The sequence below is a fragment of the Thunnus thynnus genome, chromosome 2 (genome assembly GCF_963924715.1).
Source record: "Thunnus thynnus chromosome 2, fThuThy2.1, whole genome shotgun sequence".
Taxonomy (NCBI): domain Eukaryota; kingdom Metazoa; phylum Chordata; class Actinopteri; order Scombriformes; family Scombridae; genus Thunnus; species Thunnus thynnus.
The window spans coordinates 28,367,489-28,385,124 of record NC_089518.1 but is presented as its reverse complement, the minus strand read 5'-3'; the positions used below and the strand labels follow the sequence as shown (position 1 = coordinate 28,385,124).

The following is a 17,636-nucleotide window of genomic DNA, read 5'->3' as shown; positions in this document are numbered from 1 at the left end:
ATTTTCACTATAATTCCATTTATAAGTAACACAATGACAGAATGTATGACTGTTTTGGTCATGGGTTTCATGTACTTTCTGTAATAAAAAAAAAATCTTTGTGTCCATTTAGGGGTCCTTCACATGAAAAAGTTTGAGAACCGCTGCTTTAAAGAGACTAAATCTTCTCCTGATGTGAATGAATGAAAATGCACAAACGACACTGTGTGTAAACTTTATTCCTCTTTCTGTATGCATGACTTGTGCAGATAAAGGGAGTGCTTCGTGTTTGCAGCTCAGGTTTTTTTTTTTTGCTTTCCGCTTTGACAAATCCGTAGTGGACTCCACTGGGACAGAGCTCAGCGCATCATACAGGAGGACTGTCGGACAACACGGGAAGTAAACAATCAACCAAACTGTCACCACTTTGAGCAGCCTTGCCTCAAGACCATTTATTGACCTGCTGTTTTTGCATTTTGTCCTTTTTCTTACAAAAATCATTACGCTTTGTTTAAGACTACAACAACACACTATAGACAATACATACGGTATTCCATAATATTTGACTTCTTTGATTAGTTAGGTATTTCAATATATCTTAAATTATACACTGCTTTCATTACAATAATGATTTTTTTTTTTTAAACCAACTGGCACCAGGACATGAGCTAATGTTCCCCTGTGTTTGTTTTCATCTCCTCAGTCTGTCTGCTGTTGGAGTTTCATCACCGTTTTCTGTTAGTCGGGTGAGAAAGTTTCATTGTACATCACTTAGTTTTTGACACAACATTAGTAATACTTGATATACTTGAGTGTAACATGAAAATTGTGCTCCTGGTTGCAGCATTATAGTTTGGCAGCACATGCACAGACTACAGCATTTTTATAGCATTTTTTTTTTTTAAATTATTTCATCCTTTCTTTTGTCTTTTTAATCACTTTCATCCTGAAACGCCGGACGTCCAGTATCGTACAGCCCAAAGAGTCGACTGATGAGATCAACCGCACAAAGTTTGCGGCTGCAAGGGAGTTGAAATTTCATTGAGTGTCTCATGGTTTGGTGACCTATCCCTCGAAGGCTTTAGAGGCTACACACACGCACACGCACACGCACACACACACGCACACACACACACACACATACAGACACAGACAGTACCGTAACCTCATAAACAAGTGTTCTTAGTCCGTTTACAGCATAGCCTTGTTTGAAAACAATCTGTACCTGTTGTGAAAGGACAAACAGAAAAAAAAAACTATTGCACAGTAACCGTCTTTCTAATCAGAGCATGAGACAGTTGTGAAATTAAACATGAGCCCATTTTTTTCTTCTTTTTTTTTTTGCCTCCTTGTCCTCATTGTATATAAGGCCGTAGCAGTGCTTCTGGAGGGAGGGGAAGAAGCACAAGCCCCTCTGCTCCTCAGTAACAAAGTCTCTTCCTCATCAGTGCTGAAAAAAAAAAAAAGAAATAAAACAAAGAAAAAGCTGCTCTATGATTAACAAAGTCTACATGGAACAGCAACAGGACAGAGTGGTTTGATGTCACTAATGTTATCTTCGGTATGTTAATTCCTCTAGGAGCTGAGAGGTGACTTCATGCTGTTTTAGTCAGTGATGCAGTTATTACGTCCAAGTGGAGAAAGGTGTCCAACAGCCGTGATGCCGTCCTGCTGTATTGAAGAGGAGAGAAAAGGGCAGATGAAGGGCTGAGAAGCAGTTTCTATTGCAGTTTCGGTGAACTTGGGTGGTGTCTAGTCCCGGTGAGGTTTCAGTTTGGCCAGCTGAGACCCAGAGCAGCACGGTTCAGTGTGGATCAGGTCCATGGGGTGTGTGAGTGTGTGTAAGGGGGGGGGTGGGGGGGGGGGGGGGGGGGGGGGGGGGGAGGGGTTGGAAGAGGCGGGTTCAGTCCTCTACATGTTGAAGCCGTAGGCGGGCTGAGCAGGGTAGCCCGTAGGGGCGGTGGCGGCGGCGGCGGTGGCGGGGGCGTAGCCATAGCCCGGGTACGCTGGCTGGGGAGCCACTGGAGCAGGAGCGGCGGTCAACATCAGCTGCTGGCCTGAACATACAAACACAAACAGACACACACACACAGATGGTTGCATGTTAGTACAAAAAACCTTTTTACAACTAAGTGCTAATTGCTGCACATTTTTATGCACTGGGATTCCCAGAGACCATTTGTCAAACTGTTTTGTCATCAGATTTTCAGTTAAGTGAGATGCATAATGCACATTTCCAAGTGTACATTTATATTCTGGGGCTCTACTAGAATATATTTGCATGATTTAAAATTTTAAAAACCCTTTATAATCTTATACAAGCTCTTAATGCAGCTCCTCAGTTCAGCCTGTGTCTACAACAGGCCGTTCTAGCGCCTGTCTCTTTAAGGCCCCCCTCAGCATTTCACATCATTCACCTCATGGAACTTTAACCATGTTAAAAATAGACATCTGATATCACAACAGTATAAAAATAACAGAAAATCACAAAAAGCATGATATGTCCCCTTTATAAGTGGTGCTCTTATAGCTCATCACTACTCTTGCAAACAAAGAACCATTAATGATCTGACTGATTGAAGACATACATTATCTCCTCTCCGACACCACAGCATTTGCCCCAATATTGTGCCAAAAATTGCATTAAGAAAAAAAAATGATCACAGGGCAAAATTACTTAATAAATGAAAAACATTGCTGCAGGTTTCAGTGCATCACAAACAGATGTCCCAGTTCATTACAGGTCAACTAGACCAGAAGGCTACGTTCACTCTGTGTAATATTATGAAATAATTTAACACAACATTTTTATCCTTAGAAACCAGTGTAAGATGAAGACAATAAAAAGTACGTAAGAGTAAAAATTTAAGGGGAAACAACTTTTGACACAACACCAGCAACCAGCTACTCAACACTTGAAGTATAAGACTACAATAAATGAAAAGTGTCAGCTGTAAATAACTGTTGTGTTATATCAACTGGGAACACAGTAGCAAACATGACATTTACTTTAATGGAAATTCTAAATAGCACTTTGACAGCAGTTGCATTTCCACTGTGTGAATGAGAATAAACCCTATAACACTGTTGGTCACTTTGCATTGTTTGTTTTTTTTCCATCCTTCATTAGGATTTTACCTGATGGAACGTCATTAATAAAGTGAGAGCAAGTGACCAACAGTGTGCAAGATACCTTAAACAGTTTGTGATCCTCCAGATTTGTCATTAACACTTTATGGTGTGCACAAGCTGTGTTGGAATCCTTTTTTGAACGATGAATCATAAAAATCTGGTGAAGCCAATATCAGCACATTAGTTTTTCCAGTGACTATTTGACTCCACCCAAAGAATGACTAAAACAAAGAAACAACAGTCCATTCCCTTCCTCCGATCAGTGTAAATCTGGTAATGATGTGTTTTACCACAGGCTTCATAGACCAGTAGTTTCTGAGAACAAACAGTACAGCCTCAGACAGATAAACACTGCAGCTCACATCCTGCCGCTCTCAAAGCAGGGGGCAATTTTCTCCTATTTAGGAACCAGAAGCGTCTGTCCCTCAGGGTAACGCGCTGCCTGTAAACCTACCAAACACCATCGGCTGAGGCTCTGTCACCTCCTCTTCAGTTTTCCTTTGGCTTTCAGCCTCCTCCAGTTTGTCCACCTGAGGGCAACAAAGACAAGACAGATGAGACGTCGCTCTCTCATGTTCTCCACAGAATAAGAGAACGTCTGATTTCATGCATTGTAGGTATCCTACAGAAACATTGTACTCCGTGTTCTTAGCTTTGTAGGCCATTCAAGCATATATTTAAAACACTAATTCCAAAACTTGTCTTGGTCACATAGAAATTTTATATTTTTAGGAAAAGGTTAGCTATCAATAAAAAAATAAACAGATTTGACTGGCAATTTTCTATATTTTTCTTACTGTCAAAAAACTCATGTGCAGAGCCAAACCAACAATGAATTGATCCTACCTACAAGTATTGTGCATGTATCCAAAGTCTGGAAGTACTGTGAGAAATTTAAAATGCAGCATTAAGTCAACAGGTTGTGATGTATAGCACAACAAGCTAGCGAAGCGAAGCAGGACCAGTTTTTGGACAACAACAGAGGTCCACAGCACAGAGAAATACAATATATCAGACTTTGGATACACAAACAGTACTTGTAGGTAGGATGAATTCATTGTTGGTTTGGCTCTGCACATGAGATTTGTTGACAATAAGAAAAATATAGAAAATCACGAGCCATATCCTTTAAATAAAAGATGTTTTCTGGATACCTACAATCTAGCGATCACAGTGATGTGACTTTTCTCTTTTATTCAAATGAAAATTTCGTATTTGATGTCCTACAATAGATCATAAAGTCTAATACTACAGTTGGAAGACTACGTTAGAGCCTCTTTCTTTTATACCAAACAAATAAACACTTACAAGTATTACTGGCTAACACAGTAGATTTGTTATACTCCCTTCTCTAATACAATACTACATACAGTACTTCATAGTGCAGCTACACTGAGGTTACCTAAGAGAAGATGCCATGCAGGTTTGGTGAGAACTTCTAAAAACAGTTTCAAGTACAGATGTTAAGTCCACAGTCTAGGCACAATTAAAGGAGCAGTTCACCCAAATCACAAAAAAAACCAAAATAATAATTTCCCACTTGACTCTTAGAGGTATTTAACCATGAAGACACCTTTGCTGAGACTTCTGCCATCACCCCAATTAAAGGGAGTGTAATGCTGCTGCTCAAAGCATCAAAAAGTGACATTTAAAAAACTCAACAGTAAATCCTATTTTCAGATAAAATGTCATAATTATTAAAAGACCTCACTGTTTTAATTATTTCTTACATTCAGAGGAGAATAGCTCTCAATGGAAACTGTTAAAAGCGAGGTCTATGGATCATCATGAATATCAAGAACATTTGAGTTTCTAAAATGGGATTTTTCTGCGCTTTGAGCATCACAGATCCAAAAAAAAAACTGAAACTATCTACATGGTTAGATACCACAAGGAGTAAGAGGGGAAATTCTGTGTGATTTGGATGAGCTGACCCTTTAAAAGCAGTATTAGAGGGAGATTCAAGGTTAAAGAAATATTACATTGTGTATTAAGTGAGGGAGAAGCTACACATGCCTATATGCTGATGCTACATTTCCAGCCATTCACAGTTAACAATCTCATATCAATAAATGACAAATCACAGGTTCCACATGCATCTCATTCATTGCTGTAAGCAGGCCCTCCTCATAGATTTTCATTGTATGGAGTGTATGCTGCGGGACTAAAATCAAGCTACCAATTAAAATCTCACAGGTTAAGCTCATCCTCGCCAGGCATGATTTGCGCAGTGAGTCGGTTGTGGTGCCAATTTTCCTAGCCGCTAAGTGCAAAGAAATATTCAGGCATTGTGCTTCGATCGTGGAAAAAGCTGAAGACAAAAAGGTTTCTGATGTAAGTGGAGATCAGTTTAACTCAATTAATATTAGGTATCTAAATGTAGGGTTTTTGTTGAGTCATAATTTGAAGAGATGGAAGCAAGTTTGGAGGAAAGCTTAAACACCACCTGTAAAGCACTTGTCTTAATATGACTACAAAATATTATATAGAGAGCAAGAATGAAAAGAATTTTATATGATTTTAGTAAATAAAACAAAACATTACACTGCTGTGCTGCCTGTTTCATTGCCAGCAAGATGGGGGACATAGCTGCAAAAAAACATCTGGTAAGACCTTACTGCTGTCTCTTAGTGTGTGTTTATTCTATTTTATGGTTTCACTTCCCCAGCAGCTGCATTGACTCCATTCCAACCAGTTTGACCAGTGATTTATGGAACAAAGTGTTTGGTCTCTAGAAAATAAACTGTTAGATTAGCAGAAATAAACTGAAAAAAAATTCCCAGAGAGAGAGAGAGGAAATTAAGGGATCCCAAAGCCTTTGAAGTTAGTGTTTGTGGCCCTGCACTGATGTAACAGTTCAATAATTTAGACTACAACTTGTTAACCTGAAGTTAGAAACATGGGGATGCATCTAACAAGTCTAGAGTGGCTCGTTCTCCTCACCCACCTTCATTTCTGGTCTTTGGAGAACATAAGACAGGTGGAAAGATCAGTCAGTCTCAAAATATTGTCAATATTATGAATTTGTGCCAGCACAACTGAAAGTATCAGTAACTGAGAGACATTTATATAAAAAAAAAAAAGCCACATAAGACTCGATGCAGCCCCATAACAGAAGAGTTAGAGAGGTGAGAGGTATCTGTTAGGCCAGGACAGGCTAATCCTGGTCCTGAAGATCTGAAGAACAGTGTGCAGGCTTCAGTTCCCAACATCAACACAGTGTTTGAATTAGTGGGGTCTCAAGTGGTCCAAGACTTCCACTTTAGACCACATTAAACCCTCTGGATACAGGAAACTTGGCAGTCAGAGGAGCTCATAGTGTCTCAATTCAACCATAGATCATAAAATGCCAGGAATTCATTATCAGCAGCACAGATGTTTCTTAGCTGTTGGATATTTACCCAAAAGCAGCAGCTGATTATATTTCCATTGTTAACAGGTAGCTGATACAGCATATTTCTTCATATAGTGGTTCTTAAACCTTTACAGTCATGAACTTCTGCTGAACTTCGGTTTTCATGAAGCTGTTTCTGCTCGACTGCTATTAAACTTTCCACTGAAAATGAGAATTCATTAGCCCAAATGAAAAGGACAATGAGTTTCCCCAGGAGGATAATTAAGAAACTGCTTCCAGTAAAAAAAAAAATCTAAACTCAAAATGTGTTGTGTTGGTGCTGAAGTGGAACCAAAGCCTGCACACACACTATTGCTACAGCTCTCCAGGACCAGAGCTAGTTAGGCCGTACTCAGTCTACAGTCCATGCTAGGTTCCTACATCAGAAACCTAAGAGACAAGTTACAACAAAAAACAGACAGAACACATAAGAGAAATAAAAAGAGGGCCAGAGACCGTCACCTTCGCTGCAAACTCATCAACCTGGAAAAGAACCCAAAGAAATGACCTCAAGTGACCTCACATGTCTACAGGTCAACATTTTAGGAAATGGGGAAGACCATGTTTCAGAGGGAGTTTAATATCACTGCTTAATAAACTTGAATACTCGTCTCCTGCTACCTTCTCATCTAGCAGTAGACCTGGTATGCTGTAAATAAAAATACTCTTCATTACCTGTTTTTCAATACCTCCAGAGCAGGGGTTTTCAAAGTCTGACATAGTATGGCCCCTCTCAGACAAGACTGGATATGGATAGTCTTGGATAGTGCAAAATATTGCAAATTCATATTAATGGATTTTGTCACTCTATTGTTACTCTTTGTTCCTGTCTTACTTCGATTTGAGGGGTAATCATGTTCTCAGTTTTAGAACTACAGTTCCCACAATGCTTTAGGGGTGTAAACAGGAAGCACAGTATAACATTGCCATGGATTCAGTGAGTTAGCTGTAGGCTACAACTTGAGTCCTGTTTTTTTTAGCGTAAATTTGTTTAAAGTAGGTAGTAATAAGTATGTCGTATCAGCTATTAGCAGTTCCTGTTTGCAATGTACACATGAATGTACAGACAACTATCACTGGATTACTCTGATACTGAAGAAAACTTAATAATGTCATAATTCCCAACATCTTTTTTCTGATTACTAAGTAGATTTATGGATGTTTATTCACGTCAGAGGCAACGATATCCTCAGGAAGTCTATGTCACACTGAATCAGATGTGAATCAGGTGTGTTCAGATGTGACTGAGTTTTGACATAAATTGCACCTTCAACTCCCTTGGCACCTCAGTTTGAAAACCTTTGCTCCAGAGATATTACTATTTTGGACTATTGTCCATCTCTCACCTGTGGGGGCAGGTTTCTACAGGAAATTAAAAAATCTGAGAAAAATAAACCAATTTTAGTACACAGTAAAAATGCAATATGAAAGGAAATTCACCTTTTAACATGTTTCTTCTTAGTAATATCCACTAATTAAACATAATTTTGGAAAACAGGTTATAGCATAAACTAAGGGAACTCTGTACTCTTTTTCAGTTGAGTACTAACCTTGGTGAGGTACTCTCTCATGACCTGGATGAAATACGGCATGGCAAAGTCCATGATGTTGTGCCTCCAGGCCAGCTCCAGCACCACATCAGGGTGCAGCAGGTCATAGGAGGCGAACAGGCAAGCAGCGAAGCACTCCTTCCTGCCCTCCTCCAGGAACCACTGGAGCAAAGTCTCTGCCAGCTCAGCATCTTTAGACTCTGCGGCATACAGCATGGCATCCTGGGGAAGACAGTGGTGTGCATTTAACTAACTGGTTATGAGTCTTCATGCAAGACTGGTTTCACTTGTTGTCTAATAGTCTTTTTTGATAAGAGATGGCAACTGGTGACAAAACACTGATATCTTTTGTCCTATCTTAATTTGATGTTAGCTGGTCCATGTATCTGTCTCCAGATAATGAATATCTCTCTTAAGTATAAGTGCCATCTATGGGGACATGGAGGTACTGTACATTTGTCTGGAGGATGTACTGTTTGAGTACAGCAGTTCTCTTTTCTTTTCTCAAACATTTTTTTGAAAGGTTGTTTTCTTACCTTGTAGAGTTTGTCCTTCTTGCAGAGCTCTACACTCTGTCTCCAGCGGTTGTTGCCCTTGTATAGGTAAGCAGCGATACGTCTGAACTCGATCAGTTCATGTTTCTCTAACCTCTGTGCCAGACCAATGGTGTCAAAGTTGTCGTAGGCATCAATGGATGCTCTCAGGCCCTGTAGATAACATGTAACACACAGACAGGAAAAAAGTTACATCTCAATTAGATGGAGACTGGATCCAGTAAGTTCATTGTAACTGGACATCAACAGTGCCATCTAGTGATCACAGAAGCTGAGTCTCCTCAGTGGGCTTCAGTCCCAAATATTGTGAACTGTAGAGTTTAATCTATAAGTGATACATATATCATACTATATATGACGCATTTTACTGTGATAAATAATAAACCATCTACAACATACAGGAAGTAGAAAAAACAATGCCAGCACTTAAAAAGAAAGAATCTAACTGACATAATAAAATCACAAATACTGCTCCAAATGTGGGACACATTTGGTCAAAGGAGGCCCAAAGAGCCAGATCATCTGTGCCCTACCTGCAGAAGCACTGGTCAAAAATCTACAAAATTATTTCATATGTAAAGAGGAACAGTCTTACAAATTGCACGGATAAAAGTTTCAATAAGGAATGAACAGCCATCAAAAAAATGAAACAGATGAGTAGCTGTTACAGTACTTCAAAGTTTATCTGCTGATTCATTAAGTGTTAACATTATTCTCTATTATTAACGTCAGTAACAGAATGGCTGAGAGACCTGGTAGTCCTCCTCCTCTGTAAGCAGGTTGTTGAGAGCTTCATTGACGGACTTGTTGTTGTGATTCTGGACAGACCTCAGGTACGGTTTGACCAACTTCAGCTGGTTCACCTGTCAAGCAAAACCAACCCACATCATGTCATGTCAACAATACAAACTGTAAAGAAAAATACAGAGGGCATAATTCAAAGAGGCTGACAATTACCTTGGTGAAAAAGTTGACAGCTCGGCTGTGATCCAGCCGTGGAGACAAGATAGTCAGCAGGTCATTCAGTAAGAGCGGCTTGTAGTCCAGGTAAAAGGTAAGAGATTTATAGTACAACTCCACATTGGCAACCTGAGGAGAAAAAGAACACACGTAAATATCATAAATATGGAGTGTAAGTAAAGATGTTTCACAAGGAAAATACTAAGCAAACCACAAATACTTTAACAGTTTACCTTGGCAATGATGTCTTTGAAGAGCCCTTCTTTCCATGCATCTGTCGGATGAGACATCATTGTGATGACAGCGTTGTCGTACTCCTCGTATTTATCGTAAAGGAAAACCAGCTCTGCCCATAAGTGAGACTGCTCTGCTGCACGAAGGACCTGGTAAGCAAAAGACAGAAAACACAGAATTGAAAAACACTGAAACAGTCTTTGATGACTTTAACAGGTTTGTTTGATGTGATTCAAGGATTCAAATTAGTATGTTTGGGTAAAACTCTGACAGCGGTCAAGGACTGATATCGTAAAGGCCTCCTTTTATGCCCCATCAGCCACATGTTGTCACATCAAGAAATCATGTGTCATTTCTTTTCTTATTACATTCTTTGGTACAAATATTTATCTTCTGGTTTTTATCAGGTCCATTTATCAACAAAATGAGGTCCAATAAGCAGAAGAATATTGACAAATGCAGGTGATACATTTAAAATAAGTGTTTTTTTTCCCCAGGTACTTCAGGATGGGAAAGACTTGTGGGCAAGAGAAACAGCCAACAATCTATTTTTCACTTTCATGACATATTTTTGAGTCTACAAACAGGAATCTTCTGTGCACAATATTACTCTCATTTCTGGGTATTGATGAGCAGAAATCTTTGCAGAGTAATAAATCAAAGGACACATGCAGCATCCTTATGTTTGATGACTTCATTGATTCATTACAAGAGTAAGGAAGAGTAGGAATAGTTATGAAACACATGTCCACAGACAGACACAACCTACCTTTGGGATGTTGACTCTGGACCAGAAGAGCTCCAGATGCTCTCTCATCTTCTGAGGTTTAAATTTAGAGTAGAGGATGGCGAGTTCGGTGAACATGCCCATGTGAGCCCGTTCCAGGCCCAGTGCTGCCTCCAGCAGAGCAATGAGCTCCTCAAAGTACCCGCGGTCCTGGTAGTAGCTGATCAGGTCCTCCAGCTCATCAGCGTGGATCACTATATGGAGGCCGCAGATTTGTGCAAGTCGAAACTCCTCGCCGTCCACACATGCAAAACACACCTGATAGACAGAGGAAGGACGCGAGAATTACCAATGAGAAAAGAAAACAGTGGACATAAAAGAGGAAATACGAGAATGTTAAGTATAGCATCCTGTAAGTGTAAAGCTCAGATTACACACTGATATTAATAAAATCAATCCTTCTTGCTGAAAAGCTGAAACATAATACTAAGCTCTTCGTTAATCAGTGTGCTCTCTGTCCACGTTTTAAGGCAAATAACTACTTACCACATCATTATCTAGTAAAATTTCAACACTTAGCCCTTTTAATAATCACAAAAGTGTCAATATTTCATCAGCATTCGATGAGACAGCTCACATGAGGCTCTGACTGTGTTTCTATGACTGTAAGATGTTGTTGAATCCTAATATATATAATAAACAAGGTTTCTGAGCTAAACTAGTATTGTAGCAGATAGAGTGTGTCTCAGAATATAGAATAGTATTGTTTCTACTTTTTAGAAAACCTTTAAACCACATAAACACTTTTTTTTCTCATTTTTTCCCCTCAAGTAGCTTTAAGGTTGGAAAAAGTATCTTATTCCACACTGTCTAGCTCGTTCAAATGGAAATATTCCTGATGTCTTGTACAGCCATTAATACCCCAAACCATCCTGATATATGTATCATCTTTAGAAACTCTGGAGTCCTCATCAGACCCAGTGAGTGACTTAGTGAGTTTAAAGAGTTTTTAAAAACTGAGAAAGAAAAATCCTCAATAATACACATTTGGGTTAAGGTTCATGGAGCAGAGGTTAGCTTTACTTCATGTGCTAGTTACCTCTTTCCATGTCCGTGTGCTGTTGGCTTTCCTGGCGCTGTCCACAGCTGCCTGGTACTCTCCGAGGTGGACTAGTGTAGATGCAAGTCGAGCAAAGTTTGACACGTTGTTGTACAAGAGCTTGGCTGCTTCGTACATCCCCTCCTCATAACATCTATCGCCCACCTGGAGAGGGGGAGAGAGAAAGAGAGAGAGAGAATCACCAGATACATGCAAACAAAAGCTACATACATAATAGCTTAACACTACAGCTGTGACGTTTTTTTCTTACCTGCTGTATGTGAGCATTGTTGGGCCCACTGACAAACTCTTCCAGCTCAGCCAGACGATTTGTTTTAGCCAAAGCAAAGATCAGCTCTGTCTCGACGTATGACTCCCTGGCTTTCTTTCGAGCCATCTGGAGGAACTTCACCAAGTCTTCCCAGTTATCTGCGAAACACATATAACATCTTAAAGCTCAATGCTGATCAATTACATCAAAAAAACCCCCAAAAAAACACTCAATGTGAGCTGCTAGTGATGCTGAAAAACAAAGGCTTACTATTCTTGCTGGCTGCATTGACCACCTCCATGTACGCTGAGGGGTCAACAGCTTTAATATACGAGTCAATAGCCTCTTTAACCAGGTCTCTGTGCAGCTGAGCTCTGGCTAACTGGCTCCACACCGCTGGTTCATTACAGCGCTCAGCAAACTCATAGGCCCGATCTAAGTTCCCTATGTGCTCTATCAGTACCTAAAGAAGGGAGGGGAGAGGAGAGAGTTGCATTATATTATGTAACATATATGTAGAAATAAAACACCAGTAATAAAATTCAGTTTTACTAGTTTTAATTTACAGGTTATGTCCAGCACTAAAGCAAATACTGCGTCATTTCTCTACGCAGCAATTAAAGGTGCACTGATACGACCTGCAGCAATCGCCAGCGCAGCTCTTTATTACTTGTACTGACAAATTAGTTTTAGATACCGTGACAGATACTTTTAATGAAATGCATGTTGGTGCAGTAAGGAAAAGTGTCTGAGGTAAGGAAGTGCTTAACATTGACAAACTGGAGTATATATCTTAAGCAGACATCAAACTCCTAAATTTAATAATATAAATGTCTAATATAAGAAATAATCTGATGGGTATTAAACTTCACTTCCAGTAATGAAGTACTTTGTGCTCAGATTTGTCCTGAAATAATAGTGTCAGTGCATCTCTAGCTGTAATACATCCATTTTACCTGTATAGCTGAGGTGTTGACATCAAACTTCTTGAAAATGGCAAAAGCCTCTTCAAAGAGCTCATTGCTGATGGCAATATTAGCAATATCTGGAGCATCATAGTTGTCTAGCCTGTTAATGTACTCCATCACGCGAGTGCGGTCTGCCTTGATGGCTGTTAAAATCAGCAGGTTCTGAAGATTTCTGGGAAAATAAATGGAACAGAGGGATTATTATAAAGATGGCAAGTGTTGTGGCTAAATTATTACCAGTGTTAAGTCTGCTGTACCTGTGTTCACTGAAGACAGAGTTATCAAGTACAATCTTCTCCAGCAGCTCAATCAGCTCGTTGGGTAGATCTGCAGTCATGAAGGCCTTGACTGTGACTGACACCTCCTCTGGGTCCTGGGTCTCTGACAGAGCTGTTTGCACCACCTGAAATTAACAAAATGAGAAGTGAGCGAAAGTAAAGATCAATAAATACCACAGTCTGCATCACTTCAAGAGCGGAGCTGGAGAAAACCTGACCTGGTCGATGAGTTGTCTCCTGTAGGGGTTGTTTTCCTCCAACACATTCGCCCAAAGTTCTGGATCTTTCCGCCGTACCAAATATCGAGCCTCACTCTTGAATAATGAGTTCTCATTGCACACCTAGTACATCAGAAATGCACTTATTTAAGACTTATGTCAATATGAATTAGATAAAGGATCATCTAAATGCTGTGTGATTTGAACTACGCACTTTGATGAGATCCAGGTCACACTGGCCTCTCTCATAAGCCACACAGGCCAGGTGGGGGTCTCTCTTCTCGCAGTAGCGTCCAACCACAGCGCTGTCGTAGAACGGGTTCTCCTTCAGGAAACGCTCAGGTGTGTTGTTGCTGTCAATGTAGATCTTGGCCAGAGCATTGTGGGTGGCCGGCTCCTCGCAGCCCTCATGGATACGGGACTCCAGCCATGGCAACAGAAGTTTTAACCTGAGAAGAAATGAAAATACACCATTTTTAAATATCAGCTTCATTAAATAAAATAATACGCGCCATTTAGAAGATGTATTTAACTAACATGTTTTACAGTGCTATTAAGGCCGTAATCAGACCAAATCAGGCGGTGCAGCCCATCGCCGCAGGGTTGAGCGGAGGCGTGAGTGTGTTTATTTGTGCTCTAGAACGTAACTGCTGTGAAACAATCAGAAAATAATGTTTTCTTCTTATTCACCGTCTCTTCATTCACTCTCTAGCTTGCTCGACCACAGCTGCTCCCTCTCTCTCTCTCCATCTCGCTGGTGCTCTCAGCTCTCGCTCTCTTTCTCTCGTCTCTTTTAAAATGAGTCAGGAAGCAGACAGCAAAGTCTAACTTTACTTTTAAAGATTATCAAACGAAGAGAAGTGTCCTCACCTCCTCTTAGTAACGTCTTTGTAGTTTACAGCTCTGATCAGTCTGATCTCCGGCTGTGATTGGCCACTGCAGCCTTTAGCCGCAGTGACATTGGGTTGCATTTCTCCAAATGTTGACTCTGGTTCAACTTTCCGGCCGCAGTCTGGTGCAGTGCCACTACAGCCAAAACGCCCGCAGCTGAAACGCACTACCCTCATTCAAATGAATGGGAGGACTGGTGTTTATGCCGCATAGTCTGATTTGTTCTGAATACGGCCTAAGAATGCTGTCAGAAAGTTTTCTGTAATATAATGTAACGCACAGCTAGAAAACTAGATGGCAGTGTTGTGCATTCAGCAGTGTCATTCATTTATGCTGTAAGTATTTATGGTGACACTTTCCCAAATTCAGTGTTTGATACAGTATGGCAGCAAAGAGGGTTTGCACTAGAAATAGTTTTGTAAGATGAGGAACTTAAGAGCTATTTTCTCTGCATTATTTAGATGTCTGGGTAAATACACAAGGGAAACAGGCCTTCTGAAAGGTCCAGAGAGAATAAACATTCAAAGTACATTGATGCTAAAACGGAAATATTTACTTCAGCTGCTGGAGAGCACAAACCGTCAAGCATACACAGAGCAAAAGATAAAAACAAGAGCCTGCATATTTCCTTAGATTTATTTATCTATTTGTCTTTTTGCTCTTGTGTATGCATTTGGTGATTTGTGGCGCTATAATTAAATATTTACATTTTTGCAAGCATAATGCTTCTAACTGTATTTATGTCTAGTGTTATTGAGAAAGAGAAGATTGTTTTGTTAAGTCAATATTTATTATTTGGTTTCTGTGACTTTTCTTTCTTTCCACTTGGCCCATACTGTTATTACTGGGAAAAATTACTGTATGAACTGACTCAAGCAGACCACAGACATTCCTTGCAGTGTGAGCATAACCTACAAAGCTGCTACATCTAGCTACATTTTTAAAGGCTCATTTAAAAACCTATTATATACGTACAGAGACACCAAATATACAGATGTTGCATCCATTGGGACACACAGAGGCAACTATGCAAGTAGACAAGGAATAGTGGAAGCCATTTCTCACTTAGTCTTACCTGTTCCTCTTCTCTACCTCCTCCACAAGTTCATCAGTGGAAAACTGCCCTCTGACCACCATGATCAAGTTCTTAATGACATCCTCAGCGCAATCTACATCCAAAAGACCGCCTATCACCACTGGCAAACGACTAGGGTTCACCTGGAAACAAGTGCAACAATATCCAAATGAAGATGGTAACAAGCAGATCAAATAAGGAGAGATTTGGATTAAGTCTAAGATGTAGTTTTGATCTTAATTTTATTAATTAATTAAACACTTAGTCAATCAAAAGCAAAGCAGTGAGGAAGTACTTTTAAATTTATTAATGGTGTAAGTCATTTATACAAAAAAATTCACTTGTTCATGCTTCTTAAATGCAAATATTTTCCATTTTTGGTAACATAGCAAACTGAATATCTTTAGGTTTTGGACTGCTGGTCAGACAAAACAAGACTTTTGAAGATCACATTGGGAAGTAGTGATGGGCATTTTTCACTTTCTTAAAAATATCTTACTGACGAAACAATTATTTGATTAATTGAGAAAATAATAACCAGATAAATCGATAATGAAGATAATCGATAGTTGCAGCCCTACTTACTTTCTGTACGTAGATTTCAATGTATTTTTGTAGATTGTTGCGGTAGAGGTAGAGCACCAGATCATGGACAAAGTCAAAGCGATCACACACGATGATGAGAGGAAGCTGGTCTGTTAGCTTGGCCTCCTACGAAGAGAAGAAACATGAAACATGTCATTTCTGATTAAACTATCAAATGTGTAATATATCACAACATTGTTGCTAAATGATGTGAATCGTTTGCTCTCTGACATAGGGAAACCTTTTACCTTGAGGAAATTTTTAACCCTCTCCGGGTCGTAACAGTTGCTCTCTCTACAGATTCTCTCTACTTCTTTGATCTGTCCAGTCTTACAGGCAGCCTGGATGTACTTGAAGTGAACGTCAGGCTCCTGGCTGAAATTCACAATCGACCCAAGGAAGTAAAACAAGCCTTGAATAGAGATAGCAGAGAGAGAGGAACAGCAAATAGTCAGCTCCATCTATTAACTCTTAAAACCTCCACAAAATGGAAAAAAAATCACAATTTGCTTTAATCTAAACCAACATGACCCAGATCTGCACCCCAAATCCCACTTGTTTATGTCACCTACCCTCATAACTCTTGAAGGATTCAAAGAGTTCCACTAAAGCCTGAGTCCCCAGCTGCTCGTGATACTTAGATGCTACTTGGACACAAAGCTGCAGGTTCTGTCTGATGTTAGCCGACAGCATGGCTCGTAAACACTCCAACGAGTCGTCAACTGACAAAGAGCCGAAGAAGTTCACCAGCCACTAGAAGGAGAAAAAAGTGAGACAGCAGGCTGAGCAGGGAGAAGGAAGGAAAGAAGTGGATTCAAGAGGCAGTTTCACACATTATCAAAAAAAAGAGTAAAAAGTGGACGCTCCCTATAGAGTGGTATTCACAAGCATCACTGCATCTCCATAGGCATACCTCGGGGTTGAGCAGATGTGTGTGCACCACGGCTCGTTTGATATCATACAGGTCGGTGTAGTGTTCAAGAGCTCTCTGTAGCAGACCTGCCTTCTCACACAGCTGAGCAACATGAGCGCGGTCATAGTGTGTGAACATCTGGTTCCCCAGGATCGCATCTGCTACCTAAAAAAAAAAAAAAGGAAGTGTACTCACACATGGTCACACAAATCCTTGTTAATATCAAAGCTGTAGTTGCTTTTTGTCATTTCATGTCTGAATGTTCACCTGGGGGGCGTGTATGAGGTTCATCTCAAGCAGGCGCGTCTGTAAGTGTCCTTCGGCTGGGCGGTTGTTCTTTAAAGCATCCAACAAGAAGGAGGTGCACTGCTGGATCAAGCTGCCCTCCATGAACACATCCACAATCTACAACAGCAGAAATCAAAGATATGGGAAGAAAAAGAGCACCAAGTCACGATTGAGTTAGCGTGCATAGTAAAATTAAGATTCACACACTATTAAGAGCCGCAGGCCCAGATGTTTCTGCTTTTTATATTTAACAACATGTGCAGAGGCCACAAATGAAAAGGGGCAGACATCTTAACTTAGAGAAGCATCAAGTCTTCCAGTTTTCTGGTTGAGACTTGGACAGAGTGGTTATGTGGCTTTAAAAGGGAAGGGGGTCACTGACTCAGTAAATTCCTGGCATTGCTGGCACATCTGGAATAACACAGATGGAGGCTCCCACACTGGGCACTTTGTGTGTTTGCGTGCATGTGTGAGGGTAAACGTGCAGATGTGTTTTAAAAGGAGGGCATGTGCAGGAGTA

The 17,636-nt window shown here is 40.2% G+C and overlaps 1 protein-coding gene across 3 annotated transcripts in view; it reads right to left on the bottom strand.

Moving 5' to 3' along the window:
- Positions 1-202: 202 nt before the first annotated feature.
- cltcl1 (clathrin, heavy chain-like 1) overlaps positions 203-17,636 on the bottom strand; it is a 33,307-nt gene continuing 15,873 nt past the window's right edge. Inside the window, exons 11-32 of one of the 3 annotated variants that reach the window (XM_067614599.1) lie at positions 17,096-17,233; positions 16,829-16,993; positions 16,488-16,668; positions 16,164-16,327; positions 15,916-16,041; positions 15,331-15,473; positions 13,579-13,813; positions 13,365-13,487; positions 13,126-13,271; positions 12,857-13,040; positions 12,171-12,363; positions 11,901-12,058; positions 11,630-11,794; positions 10,573-10,848; positions 9,803-9,952; positions 9,567-9,698; positions 9,362-9,472; positions 8,592-8,762; positions 8,056-8,277; positions 6,962-6,988; positions 3,566-3,641; positions 203-2,036 (exon numbers count right to left, since the gene is read on the bottom strand). In XM_067614599.1, the coding sequence (XP_067470700.1) occupies positions 1,891-2,036; positions 3,566-3,641; positions 6,962-6,988; positions 8,056-8,277; positions 8,592-8,762; positions 9,362-9,472; positions 9,567-9,698; positions 9,803-9,952; positions 10,573-10,848; positions 11,630-11,794; positions 11,901-12,058; positions 12,171-12,363; positions 12,857-13,040; positions 13,126-13,271; positions 13,365-13,487; positions 13,579-13,813; positions 15,331-15,473; positions 15,916-16,041; positions 16,164-16,327; positions 16,488-16,668; positions 16,829-16,993; positions 17,096-17,233 (3,432 nt within the window). In that variant the 3' untranslated portion in view covers positions 203-1,890. The remainder of the gene's footprint in view (positions 2,037-3,565; positions 3,642-6,961; positions 6,989-8,055; positions 8,278-8,591; positions 8,763-9,361; positions 9,473-9,566; positions 9,699-9,802; positions 9,953-10,572; positions 10,849-11,629; positions 11,795-11,900; positions 12,059-12,170; positions 12,364-12,856; positions 13,041-13,125; positions 13,272-13,364; positions 13,488-13,578; positions 13,814-15,330; positions 15,474-15,915; positions 16,042-16,163; positions 16,328-16,487; positions 16,669-16,828; positions 16,994-17,095; positions 17,234-17,636) is intronic. The other 2 variants (XM_067614606.1, XM_067614613.1) reach the window with 2 other exon arrangements.